This window comes from Anguilla anguilla, chromosome 17 (assembly GCF_013347855.1).
Source record: "Anguilla anguilla isolate fAngAng1 chromosome 17, fAngAng1.pri, whole genome shotgun sequence".
In the NCBI taxonomy this organism is placed as follows: Eukaryota; Metazoa; Chordata; class Actinopteri; order Anguilliformes; family Anguillidae; genus Anguilla; species Anguilla anguilla.
Genome location: NC_049217.1, coordinates 28,924,625 through 28,938,066, shown reverse-complemented (window position 1 = coordinate 28,938,066; position 13,442 = coordinate 28,924,625). Strand labels below are relative to the sequence as shown.

The 13,442-nt window shown below is 44.8% G+C and overlaps 1 protein-coding gene across 2 annotated transcripts; it reads right to left on the bottom strand.

Annotated features, from left to right (window-relative positions):
- Nucleotides 1-799: 799 nt before the first annotated feature.
- On the bottom strand, nucleotides 800-13,319 carry LOC118217119 (BUB3-interacting and GLEBS motif-containing protein ZNF207-like). Of its 2 annotated transcripts, XM_035398929.1 has the most exons (12): nucleotides 13,147-13,319; nucleotides 12,171-12,297; nucleotides 11,710-11,848; nucleotides 10,899-11,084; nucleotides 10,048-10,123; nucleotides 9,358-9,428; nucleotides 8,706-8,869; nucleotides 6,969-7,073; nucleotides 5,270-5,512; nucleotides 4,850-4,991; nucleotides 4,143-4,327; nucleotides 800-2,869 (listed from the first exon to the last, which is right to left on the bottom strand). In XM_035398929.1, the coding sequence occupies exons 1-11, from the start codon at nucleotides 13,185-13,187 to the stop codon at nucleotides 4,167-4,169; spliced, it is 1,455 nt and encodes a 484-aa protein (XP_035254820.1). In that variant the 5' UTR covers nucleotides 13,188-13,319; the 3' UTR covers nucleotides 800-2,869; nucleotides 4,143-4,166. The 2 variants fall into 2 exon arrangements, with proteins under 2 accessions (XP_035254820.1, XP_035254821.1); XM_035398930.1 differs by lacking the exons at nucleotides 800-2,869; nucleotides 6,969-7,073 and having other exon boundaries at nucleotides 3,467-4,327; nucleotides 13,147-13,315.
- Between the last annotated feature and the right edge of the window lie 123 nt (nucleotides 13,320-13,442).

Below are 13,442 nucleotides of genomic sequence, written 5' to 3'. Positions count from 1 at the left end.
CTGCACCCCCTGCATTGCCGTCAAGTGTACAGCCCAAGTAATTAACAGACAGGCAACTTATCTGCACGCTAATGTGTGTGGAAACACCACTTAAAAAATGAAAAGAATATGGACAAGGTCGGGTAATTTATTTGATTACCAGTCTTAACTGGCCTGTTGAATATGTGTTGTGTATCAAGTCAGGTTCCTCTAAGAACCTATAGGCCTGTTAATACTAAGCGACAAAACAAGTTGGCCAACAGCAAGGCTATTCAGCCGACATCCCAAGGATCCAAAGGTGGAAAAAAAAAATTATTGGTCTCAAGTATCAAAAGATGATGTCCAGGTCTGAATCTGCTGTGTCAGCATCACCCACACTGGTGACAGGATAAATATTAGCTTAGCATAGTTCAAGAAGTCATCACCTCTGCTTACACACGTACACTACTACCATAGTCATATAGTTTCATGAGAAGTATGTGGGAGATGTTCAACCTACATGCACTATTTTTAAAAAGGAAGTAGCTGCTGAAGAACCCTAATGTACCCTGAGGAGCAACGACCTGTGTTTGCTGCCCTCTGCTGGAGAGGAGAGTAACAGCAGCACGTTTTCCAATACTGTTTTAAATTCCGTTTTAAACAGTCTTTGGACATCTTTACTGTCTCTCCATTCTTGTGTGTTGTTTGTGGATATTCTTGCTGCCAAAAGAGAAGCAACACCTCCACAGTGGCTTTCAAACAGCTCCAGAAACGTGGAGATAACAGTGAACAGAAATGCACCATGCAAGAGAAAGTATCAACTACAAGAGGTGGACAGAAAGATGGAAGATTTTTTTTTATTTTTTAAAAAGGACTTTATTTAAAAACTCAGTATATTAGATCTCAACACTCATTGGCTAAAAGTGAAAACAGAAACCCTTGTCTACGGAGCCATTTGGGCAAGCTTTTGGGTTTTATACAAATTCAGTAGTATACTATTTCTGTTTGAAGCAAAAAAAATAAAAATATTGCAGAGTATCAGAGAGGCTGATTTCAGTAGTTTCATTCAGCACAATAAAAATGACAGACGATGTCACTGGCAACGTGCCATTCACCTATTGGTAAAATTGGTAAAAGCCCAAACAGAAAAGATGTAAATGGAAAGAAAATTGGAAATGAAAGCCTTACGCACACGTGCCAGGTCAGGAAAAAGATGCAATCAAAACAGCGCAAAATAAGCCATTCTTCCGGTTCCCACGCTCAACTTATTCCGCGTAGTTGCTGAAGTTAGGAAGGACAAAAACACCAAAAACATCTTCTCTTTATCAAAAGCTGACATCTTTTAAAAGCTCATTGCAAGAACAGTAACATGATCACAGGTCCCCCACAGAGCACCCACACACACACACACACACAAACGCACTAATCTAAGGCACAGCCGGGTACTTACACGGAAAACCAACCTGCATCGCCTGCTTTCGCGGAACTTCCCCCCTCGTTACCCGAGTAACACAAGAGAAGAGAAGCCGCCGCTGCCGCCGCTGCTGCCGCTACAGCTGAGAGACAAACAGCGTGAGACAGCGGGGATGCAATGAGCCCAGCGCTTGCCCAAAACTGCGAAACCTTCGGCCACATTTACACTCACTCACTCGCGCACTCACGCACTCGCTCACTCGCGTGATGCTAATCCTGAGGAAGGAAGCATTTTGGGCGCGGCGCGTGAGATCGTGAAGGGGGACTGTTCGAATTTTAATGGGAAAGTCAATGTTATTAATTCTTTTTTAATCATTCACTGGGAAGTCCATTGTCCCGATATAAAATCCAGTAACCAGACAAATTACTGATTGAATGCCTCACTAACTGGCATTATATTACAAATTTTCATATTTAAAGTTTTACTACTTTTGTTTGTGGAGCAATAATGGTCTAGCACCTTCTTACATCCAGGATCGCATTTCTTTTCAAGGTACAAGCTCAAGATCTTGAGTCTGCACAGCCGGCTTAATCAATATACCTATTTCAAGGCATCAAACAATGGCAAGAGTGCTTTTAACTTTTATGCTCCAAAACTATAGAGCACTTACACACATCAGGCATTCTTAAAACGCAGCTCAAAACATACCTTTTTCATTAGGTTTTAAATTCTTTCATTCGTTTTTTTTTGCTGTATATTTAAATTTTATTATGATGCTTATTCTCCGCAACCCTATTTTATAATATTTAGAATTTTTTAACTTGGTGTATCCATGTATGCATGTGTGCGTATATGCCTGCATTGCCTTTTTTTCTATGAAGCACGGAACTGCATTTCTGTATGAAAAGTTCTACACAAATTATTTTCAGAGCAGAATTTAATTTAAAAAGCCAAATTAACGGATTTGTGCAATCCTTTTGCATTTTTTAAATACCTGAATATTGGATAAACAAATACAGCAGGAATACAAGGAAAGTTAAACCATCCACAAAACCCACGGCTTTGTACGCTGAAGCCACCGGGTTCACTCTCCCACCGTCCCGTCACTTAGCCGACGACTGTGCTAAACCGACAGAACAGTGCTTCCGCCTCAACAAGGCTGTCAGAAGAATTAAAATTGTATTCGTTTTATTATTATTATTATTATTATTATTATACAAAACTATGCTTTTCTGTGCACTGTATATAAATATATATGTATATATATACGTTTAACAAAAATGTTTTGAAGTCAGACACAAGCCGGGATCTAGAATCTAGTTGGGAATTAACGCAAGGGCTTTCACCAAACTCGCTAAAAAGTTTGGGGACGCAGTAATCCAACAGCCGCCAGAGGCTGTGAAAGCCCTCGATAAGGGAGAGAAAGGTAAGAAAAGGTGGGACTTGCCTCCGGCTGAACAGGGCTACACTGAGACCCAGCCAGTTCCAATGGCATCGCTACAGGGAGAAGAGAAAGCCTCGTTGTAACACAGCAGCCAATTTCGGGGCGCCAGTGATCTTCGTTCCCCGGGGAACCCCGCCGGGGTCTGCTGGTTTTTGTCGTTGTCACTTGACACTGAACCGACCGGTTTAAAGCGGTCGATTTACACAGCTAACTGACCTCATCATCCGGTTTCTTGGGTCTGAATTAGTTACTGATGTTAAGGCGGAAAAAAAAAACAAAAAACCAGCAGACCCCGCAGCTCTCCGGGACCAGGAACGAAGACCACTGCTGTCAACCATCACCAACACTCTCATGCAGTTCACATGTGGTCCGTATGCACGTATTTGCCAACTGTTGAAAATGGACAGGACAGCCAACTGCAAATAGGGAGGCAGTGTCTGGACTTAAAAGACATTCGCTGAATATCTCAGAAAATATTACCAATTCAATTTAACCGACAGAAATCAAACTGCTGAAATTTCACGTCATCTTGCAATTGCCTTGTTGGCACTTTTCGTAAAAAAAAGTGAAACTGTGTCGTACTTTTCCACGGACAGAGTACCAACCTCAGCGAAGAAGTGATCCTTCCACAGGTCATGAAAAAACAGGCGTGGTTTTCATCACATTTTATTACATTAAATGTTTTTTTTTTTTTAAACAACAGTACAGGAATCAAGTCAACATGAGCACATTGTGTGGACCTTAGGAATATACCTGCAACAAGATTAGAGCTTAACAGGATGCAGTGTACAAAAAAAACTATCCAAAAAACGAGCTCAGGCCCTCACCAAGCAAAGCTGGGGACTCGGGAGTCCAACAGCACCTAGCGTGCTGCGAGGGCCGTGTTCTAATGCGATGTGTCGATGTAAACTTTCCTTCATAGCAAGAACGGTACTGCTCACTTTTATTCACATGCACTCAGAACAGTACTAACCTTTTTTTCTTTTTGTTAAACTAATCTTCACATCTAAAAACCTAAGAGAACAGAAGGGGGCCAAAAAAAAAAAAAAAAGTCAGTGTTGGCAGTTGCAACAAAGTTTTTTTTTTTTGTTTTTTGGTTTTTTCCTTTTGCGATTAGGTAAAATGCATAAAAACGTAAGGTCTCAAGTCTCAGAACGTTCTTTAGTTTCTTGCCCACCCTTGTAGGTCAAGTCAAAACCAATGGTGGAGGAGGGCAGGGCCTAACTGTTATTGAGTTTGGGCTACTAAAAACACCAGCAAGATGAGACAAGACGACAAAAAAAGAAAGAAAAAAAAAATAATGTATATATAGTTTAATCTTCAAACCTATTGAAAGGTGGCGGTTCAGCATCAATAGCGCCCTCCCTGAGACATGACAGGGGGCCTCATGCCCATGGGGGGCCGGGGGGGTCCACCTTGATAAGGGGGCACCATTGGGGGGCCCTGCCCGTACGGAGGCATGCCACCCGGCATATACCCGGGCATTCCCTGGGGGGGGGGCCCATACTGACCTGTGAAACAAGCAAGAAAGCAGCACGGGTGAGTGTGAGCTCTCAATCTTCCTTCAAATCCTTCACCCACAACTGGGAGAGAGACACTTCTATAATCTGCACATTCACCTCTATAACTGAGACATAAGCACTTTTATCACCAGCATATAATAATACAAATACCCCGAAGAATGACATATACAATGCTCTGCTTTTATTAGGAAAATGTCAATAGCCACTTAACAAATTACAAAATTGAAAAAGGATTGTTAAACATAAAATTTTATTAAGCAAAACAATACATTGACTGGTGATAGCACCTGTCAAATGTGTACGAGATGTTGGTTATTTCCTGAAATTCTTTCCTAAAAGTTTGGGGCGAAGTTGGGACGAAGTAACTCAGGTTTAAAAAGGTTTAATATGTTTTATTATATGTATGTGTTATAGCTACAATAAATATATGTAACAAAATATGCATTAAACAAAATTCAAAACCATTCCCTTCAAATGCTGATCGATTTGGTATCAGCAAATAGTACCCACCGTGCATGGGGTGCTGTGGGGGCATGGCCTGCTGGGGGGGCATCATGGCACCCATTGGTGCCCCAGGAGGGGCGGCCATGTGGGCTTGTCCTGTCCTGGGAATGTTCCGTTGGTACCTGGGCAGCTGGGCCCTCCTTTCCTCCTGCACAACAGGCCAGAAAAAAAACAAAAGTAAAATTAATTTTTTTAATTAATTAAAAAGGTGCTTAGACACTTTTAAACGACCCTATGACAACAGGAAACAACAATGCAAGACGGATTACACGAGCATAGGTAGGTCCACAGAATATGGCAAATTGCTAGCATTTCAGGAACTGGCATGTAAAGAACTACTAACTGATTTAAGCAGGGCTGGGGTGGGGGGGGGGGAGGGCGGCGGGGGTAAACAGTAAAAAAAAAAAAAAAAGAATCAGAACTCACCAGTGAGATGTCCTCATCAGGGTGGATCAACTTACTGGTTGCGCTCAGGGTGGTGAGCGTGGCGGGCTTACTGGTCACCGCGGCCGGCGGCTTGGACACTGTGCTGGTGGAGGTGGAGGCGGTGGCGGCGGGTGATTGGCTGTAAGCCGGGAATGTCGGTTTGGGGGGATCTGAGGCGGAGGAGGCCGCGGCGAGGGGTTTGAAATCCGTGCCGACGGGTCCTGACACAGCGGCCTGCTGGGCCTGCGTGGACGAGAGGCTAAGTGAGCGAAGATCCCCTCCACGAGCACTCCCAAACCCCAAAAACCCCTCCACAAGCACTCCCAAACCCCAAAAACTCCTCCACGAGCACTCCCAAACCCCAAAAACCCCTCCACAAGCACTCCCAAACCCCAAAAACCCCTCCATGAGCACTCCCAAACCCCAAAAACCCCTCCACAAGCACTCCTAAACCCCAAAAACCCCTCCACAAGCACTCCCAAACCCCAAAAACCCCTCCATGAGCACTCCCAAACCCCAAAAACCCCTCCACAAGCACTCCTAAACCCCAAAAACCCCTCCACAAGCACTCCCAAACCCCAAAAACCCCTCCACAAGCACTCCCAAACCCCAAAAACCCCTCCACAAGCACTCCTAAACCCCACTACAAGCACTCCCAAACTTCAACCCAAAAACCCCTCCACAAGCACTCCCAAACCCCAAAAACCCCTCCACGAGCACTCCCAAACCCCAAAAACCCCTCTACCTGCACTCCCAAACCCCAAAGAACCTGTCTACAAGCACTCCCAAACGTCAACCCTAAAACCCCTCTACAAGCACTCCCAAACGTCAACCCTAAAACCCCTCTACAAGCACTCCCAAACGTCAACCCTAAAACCCCTCTACAAGCACTCCCAAACATCAACCCAAAAACCCCTCTACAAGCACTCCCAAACCCCAAAAACCCCTCTACAAGCACTCCCAAACCCCAAAAACCCCTCTACAAGCACTCCTAAACTTCAACCCAAAAAACTGTCTACAAGCACTCCCAAAATTCAACCCCAAAAAACCATCTACAAGTACTCCCAAATTTCAACCCAAAAAACCATCTGCAAGCACTACCAAACTTCAACCCCAAAACCCCTCTACAAGCACTCCCAAACCCTCATCAAAATACACACACTGCAAGAACACAAAAAATAAAATAAATAAAAACAGCATGCTGTGTACCGCAATTGGGTGGCAGAGTGAGAAAATGGCGTTTCAAAACAAACTATGCTTTAAAAACAAGGCTGGGAAAGCAGTAAATTAGGCTCCAAACAAATCTGTGCATTAAGGCCTCCAAAGATCACCATGTGCAGACATAGGGCTGAACCGAATCAATGACTTCTTTTCTTTTTTTTTTTAAATGTAAATTTGGAGTGCGGTTAAACGCACAGATTTGTAACTCGTTTCGCGCTGGCATACACGGGCATGCAGCAAAAGCCAAAGCGGGCCGCCGGGTCAGCGCCAGCCAACGGCTCCTCCTGAACGAGCGGACGCCACGGCGGCAGCGGCGGCTCACTCTTCAGGAACTCATTGCCGCCACAACAGGAAGCTCATTTTTACAGACGGCGCGCTCTCGTTTCCCGTCCCACACACAGGCCGCTTTGCCGCATTCCCGCGGCCGTTTCAGTGCCAAACTCTAAACCGCGGCGGAGCAGGAAGCCTTCGGGCGTACTTGTGCCGCGCTAGGGAACAGGGCTTTGGGGGGTTCGGGCCCGGGCCCCGCCTCGGCGCTCGGGGGCCCCGATTTTGCGCTCGTGCTCGGAACGAGGCTCCCCATCTGCAGCGTGGAGAAAGGGCAGAACAAAGCAACATGACCCGGGGGGGGGGGCAGGAAGTTAACGGACCGACGGACGCACGCACGCCGGCGTCTACGCTAGCGTTAGCCCAGTTTCCTCAGTCAGGACGAGATAATTTATTAACTTGGATAATCACCAATCCCAGGCATTCAGGTTGCTCCCCCCCCCCCCCCCCGTTATCACAGGGAGGAGGATGAAATGTGTTCACTGCTTGTAGTGCTGATCCATGAGCCAGTGACTCATGACCCTGGCCCTGGCCTGGCATTCACAGGCTGCAAGGCCAAACATGCCCATAGCGGGCACCTTCTGTGACTGAACCTCAGGAGATCCCCACAGATATCACCACAGCTAATATAATAATGCTACATCACCCCAGCTGCTATAAGAAATAATGCTACATATCACCCCAGCTAATATAATAAATAATGCTACATATCACCCCATCTAATATAATAAATAATGCTACATATCACCCCAGCTAATATAATAAATAATGCTACATATCACCCCAGCTAATATAATAATGCTACGTATCACCCCAGCTAATATAATAAATAATGCTACATATCACCCCAGCTAATATAATAAATAATGCTACATATCACCCCAGCTAATATAATAAATAATGCTACATATCACCCCACCTAATATAATAATGCTACGTATCACCCCACCTAATATAATAAATAATGCTACATATCACCCCAGCTGCTATAAGAAATAATGCTACATATCACCCCATCTAATATAATAAATAATGCTACACATCACCCCAGCTAATATAATAAATAATGCTACATATCACCCCAGCTAATATAATAAATAATGCTACGTATCACCCCAGCTAATATAATAAATAATGCTACGTATCACCCCAGCTAATATAATAAATAATGCTACATATCACCCCAGCTAATATAATAAATAATGCTACATATCACCCCAGCTAATATAATAAATAATGCTACATATCACCCCAGCTGCTATAATAAATAATGCTACATATCACCCCAGCTAATATAATAAATAATGCTACATATCACCCCAGCTGCTATAAGAAATAATGCTACATATCACCCCAGCTAATATAATAAATAATGCTACATATCACCCCAGCTGCTATAATAAATAATGCTACATATCACCCCAGCTAATATAATAAATAATGCTACATATCACCCCAGCTGCTATAAGAAATAATGCTACATATCACCCCAGCTAATATAATAAATAATGCTACATATCACCCCAGCTGCTATAATAAATAATGCTACATATCACCCCAGCTAATATAATAAATAATGCTACATATCACCCCAGCTGCTATAAGAAATAATGCTACATATCACCCCAGCTGCCAGCATTTCCTTCTCCCATCGGTGACCCCAGGTATGAAGCTGGGCCTCGCCAACACAAAAAACAGAAGCTGGGGACCAAACGGCTTCAGCCCCACGTCTGCAGTACTCAGGAGGACCGACCGTTCCCCAGTCCCAGGGAAACCTCGCCCCAGGGGTAGGGTGGAGAGGCTGTCTGACTCTCACGGGGCGGGGTGGGGCGGGGCGGGGCAGGCGGGGGAAGACGGGGAAGAGGGCGGGGCCCCGTGCGGTACGTACCTGTCCGGCGCTGGGGAACAGCGGTTTGGACACGGCGGGCTGGGGCGCGGTTGCCGTGGCAGCAGACACAGCCGGTCGATTGAGCATGCCCGGCGCCGTGACGGGGGGCACGTGGGGCATGGGGGGCATGCCGGGCCGATGCATACCTGCGGGCGGGGGCATACCTGAGGGGCGGGGGAACACAACGAACTGAGACACGCCCCACGGCACGCGGGTCGATTCACCGCCACGCCCGCCCTCGAATTGGCCCGTCCCCGTCAAATGAATCCACAGGAACAGTTAACAGGGTTCCCACGTGCACCTGTGACTGACTAAGTTCTTTCAAGCACTCCCCCCCCCCATAAAGACCCATAAAAACGCTACAGCTGGTGACAAAAACAACATTGCAGACAATTCAGGAAACAATAGGAACAATGAGAACATCGGGTGCTGTCCTTAGACCCGACCGACACTAATCCCGTATATAAATCCTGAAACATAATTTTCAAGGACTTCCCCTTCCAAATTTGATGACATTACAGGAAAGTGGGAACCCAGAGCCAGGCTATCTGGACAGCAGAGCAGGGCTCTGAGGGAGCAGTCACATACACTCTGTAAAGTGCTATACAAATAAAATTAAACTGATTTGATTGGCCAAAGGGACAGCACTCACCTGGGGGCATGCCTGGCATCATCGGGGGCATCCCGGGTCCAGGCGGCATCATGCCACCCATTGGCATCATGCTGTTAAAATAATGAAAACAGTGATGTTTCAGAAACACCAGACATTGAAACAATCTAGGAAACATTGGGTAGCATTGCTTTGGAATACAGCTTGTTTAATTTTTGTGTGAGGTAAGATAGCCTGGACTGTCTGCAGTACAGTAACTTGGCGTCATTTTGATTTCAAGACTTTTAATGGCAGGCCTAGATTTTTCCAGTTTGAATGAATGACTTATAGCCAGTGCTTTGTATGTGTGAGTAAGACTTTTCGTGAGGCATTTTGGTACATTGAAAATGTGTTTTTCATGAGATAATTAACAACAGCGACCGTACAGAGTAATAGTCAGGGATCTGCGCTTGGAACTGAGAGGTTGCGGGTTCGATTCACAGCAGAGGCACTGCCGTCGTACCCTTGAGCAAAGGTAGGTAACCTGAGCAGCTTTAGTAAATACCCTGCAGTGTAAATAGACTGTATGTGCGAATGCAATCGGTAAACTGCCCTGGATACAGGCATCTCCAATAAAAGCCAACAAAAGAAAAAAACAAAAACGTAAAATGAAATCTGTGACCGATTTGATCCGGTTTCAACCCGCTTCTGTGTGTTGCCAGTATGCACGGAGTAAAAAAGGTGAAAGGTTACCCAGGTGGCATGCCTGGCATCATGGGAGGAACGCCGGGCATCATTGGAGGAACGCCAGGCATCATGGGAGGCATGCCTGCACAGCCAATGGGAAGACAGAGAAATCACTAGGGCTGCTCGATGCTGTATCGCAATCTTTGTATGCATAATGAGAATAACCGAAACCATGCAGCGTATAGGTGATTTTTTTGTCTTTTTTTCCCCCCTGTAATCACACGTGATGTAGTAGTAGTAAATAACCACACATCAGAGGGCATGTGAAATGCTTCTGGGGAAAAAAACACCACTGATATCTACCGTGTGCAGCTAAGACAGCCTATCAGCAGCAAGGCCTTACAGCTTCCAATGCATTTTATTTTTTTTTTTATTATTCAATTTTTATTGAGTTTTCAAGACTAAGTAAACAACAAAAAAAAAAGAGAACAGCTCCCATGTGATTTAAAAAGCAAATAACATAATCACATGGAAGTTGTGTGACCTTGCTGCCGACTGGCTATTATATCGAGGATGACGTTTTTGCCTGGAAGCATTTCACATGGCTGCTGACGCTTGGTTGTTTACAACCACATCAAGGGTGATTAAATAAATAAATAAATAAAAATTTAAAAAGACGACAAAAGATCGCCTATACGCCCAATGGCGGCAGTTATTCTTCCTACACTTAAAAATATGACGATTCGATACACCGTGCAGCCCCAGCAATCACACACTGGGATCCTCTCCACTGTGTTTGGTATTCATTTACTATTCATTCATTGACTCGTCCACTTCCCCCCACAGAGCCGGCCCTCCTGCAGACAGGCCCGTCTGAAAGCTTCACTCCGCGTTCGGCCCCTCGCCGCGCTACGTACCCGCGTAGGTGGCGGGGGGCATTCCGTGGGCCCCGTGCACGGGGGGCATGCCCGGCTGGGTCATGGGGGGCATGTAGCCGGTCTGGGGCTGCGCGACGGGCTGCTGGGAGGAAGGGCCGGGCTCCTCGTCCTCCTCGTAGTCATCCGAGTCGTCCTGGTTGTTCTGCTTCCTCTTCTGGCTCTCGGCTTTTTTCCAGCAAACAAAGGCACGTTACTCCACCGCTTAGTTAATTTATTAATAGAGTGTTACAGTGCTTACTTGCTAACAAGTTGCTATGTTGAAACTACAAAGGTTTTCGCAGCTAGGCGGGGCTAGTATGGAAACTGGAGTGGTGGAAGTCAGAAAGCGACCATTGTTGTAGTTTCAATATACCAACTTGTTAGCAACTTATTTGTTAAAAGCACATAACAGCTTTGAAATCCACAGTGGTGGTGGTATTAATGAGTGTAATTTATCTTGCAGAACAAAACGTAGAGCTCCCTAAGGCTTACGTTCACCACAGAACTTATTTTCGGCAAAAAATTAAATCCCTTTGGGAAAAATGCACTGGAAATCTGACGAGGGAACCCATGGCTCAAAAAAGCGAACTTACTACCGGGTTTTAGGACTACAAACACTATTTCCTCTATGTAACACTCTATTTCCGCTTTGGCTAAACACGTTGCTCAGATAAGGTATGGGTAAAGAGGAGTATATAAAAATGTGATCTTCAAAAGGAAGATCACATCATGGAACCGTCGTGCCTAGGGTCTGTTTCACCAGCGAAGGTCACATGACTGGACGAGCGCTCACCCTCAGACCAGCGCTCACCTTGCGTTTTCTGCTCCAGCACTCGCCTCCTCTCTTCCATGTCTTTCTCGGGAATGCCTTCCATGCCGTATATTTCCAATTCAATGTCCGTCCTTCCCGGGATCGCATTGGGTACCCCGTCTATGGTTTCTTTATGAACCTGCAGGAAAAGTAGGAGTAAAAAAAATAAAATAAAATACAACACAGCACACTACATACACCCATGAACATACACAATAAAGCATCTGTCTTTAGCAGTAGTGGTCTTAATCAGAATATGAACATTTTAAAGAATCTTCTTTGCATCCATAAAACATCATGACTTCCGATTCAATTGACAAATTTGTACGTAATAAACTCTGTTATAAAAACAACTGTTCATAAATAACGCTTTAAACATCACACAAAAATAAAAATAAAAAGTAATAATTTCAACAAAAACTGGAAAATACCAAAGGGGAGCTGAAGCTCAGCATCATTACCTGCATGCAGTGAATTGCTAAACCTGGACCCGTGTACAGTTTTTTATGGCATATATGACACTTGAAATGTTTTGCCTTCTGGTGCTGAATAAGAATCTTTTCATCGTCAAAATCTCTGTTGCAATACCTTGGGTTTTTGGTTAAGTTAAACATTTCCGAACTTTAGTACACACAAGACAGCCAACGTCCTCGGGCAGGGGAATCCGTGGTGGGTGCAGGGTTTTGTTTTAGCCCAGCACCGTGACACCTGACTATACTTATCAAGGTCTTGGTTGAAGAACACTGCTGTGTAATTAGTTGAATCCGTTGTTGTAGTGCAGGGATAAAACAAAAACCTGCACCCACGCCAGCACTTTTCACAGAAGACTGGACACGCACAAAAATAATAATAATCTGGCTCACGGAACTAGGCACATGGTAATTGGTGGGTATGACCGAAAAGACGATACACAGGAAGTAAAACAACGAAACCACACTTTTTGTCCTCCTATACTTCTCCGCTGGACAAAATAATACATTTAAAGCCATACTACCGGATCACCTCATAATGTACACATGAACACTACGAGTGTTCGTTACGAAAATAGTCGACTGCAAGAGCTACCTCCCCCATAAATAAATGCATGAATGTTAACCTAGCTAGCTAGGCAGCCAGCTTTAAAAAGTTGTCTAAAAATTCGTAGTAGTAAACTGCTCAGCACAAACAGTGAAACTACAATTCTGATAGACAATCACAACAGCATCCCAACATATTTGCCTAATCTGGCGCTCAAAAAGTCCCCATTACTGGCTAGCAACCATTTAACACGCCACTATACCGTGTTATTCAAACCGCGTAGTAAAGCGGCCTAGCCCGATAGCTACTTCCTTATCAACCACATTTTGGGATTTTAAATGTTCGATTAGCGTTAGCTAGCTAACGTTCAGGTCGTCATAAAAGCAGTCTATGTCAAATGTTACAGCTGAAAAAGGATACCAGCACCACGGCTTCATTTGCTTCTTCTTCTTTCGTCCCATGTTTACTCTGTTAATAGGAGAACAGAACCCGCTCTGTACGTAGCTGGATAGCTAACCACTGAATATGGCGTGACGGCGCGCCTGTTCCTCCGGGGCAGTGAAAAACGAAAACTACAAGAAGTTCAATACGTCGCGCACGCTTAACTGTGTAAAGGCAACGTGGTCACGTGGTTCCATTCAGCTGCGCTTGTTCCGGAAGTAAATGTCCTATTCATTTTCTCCAGACATTTCAGAAACATGCTCGATAATATTGTT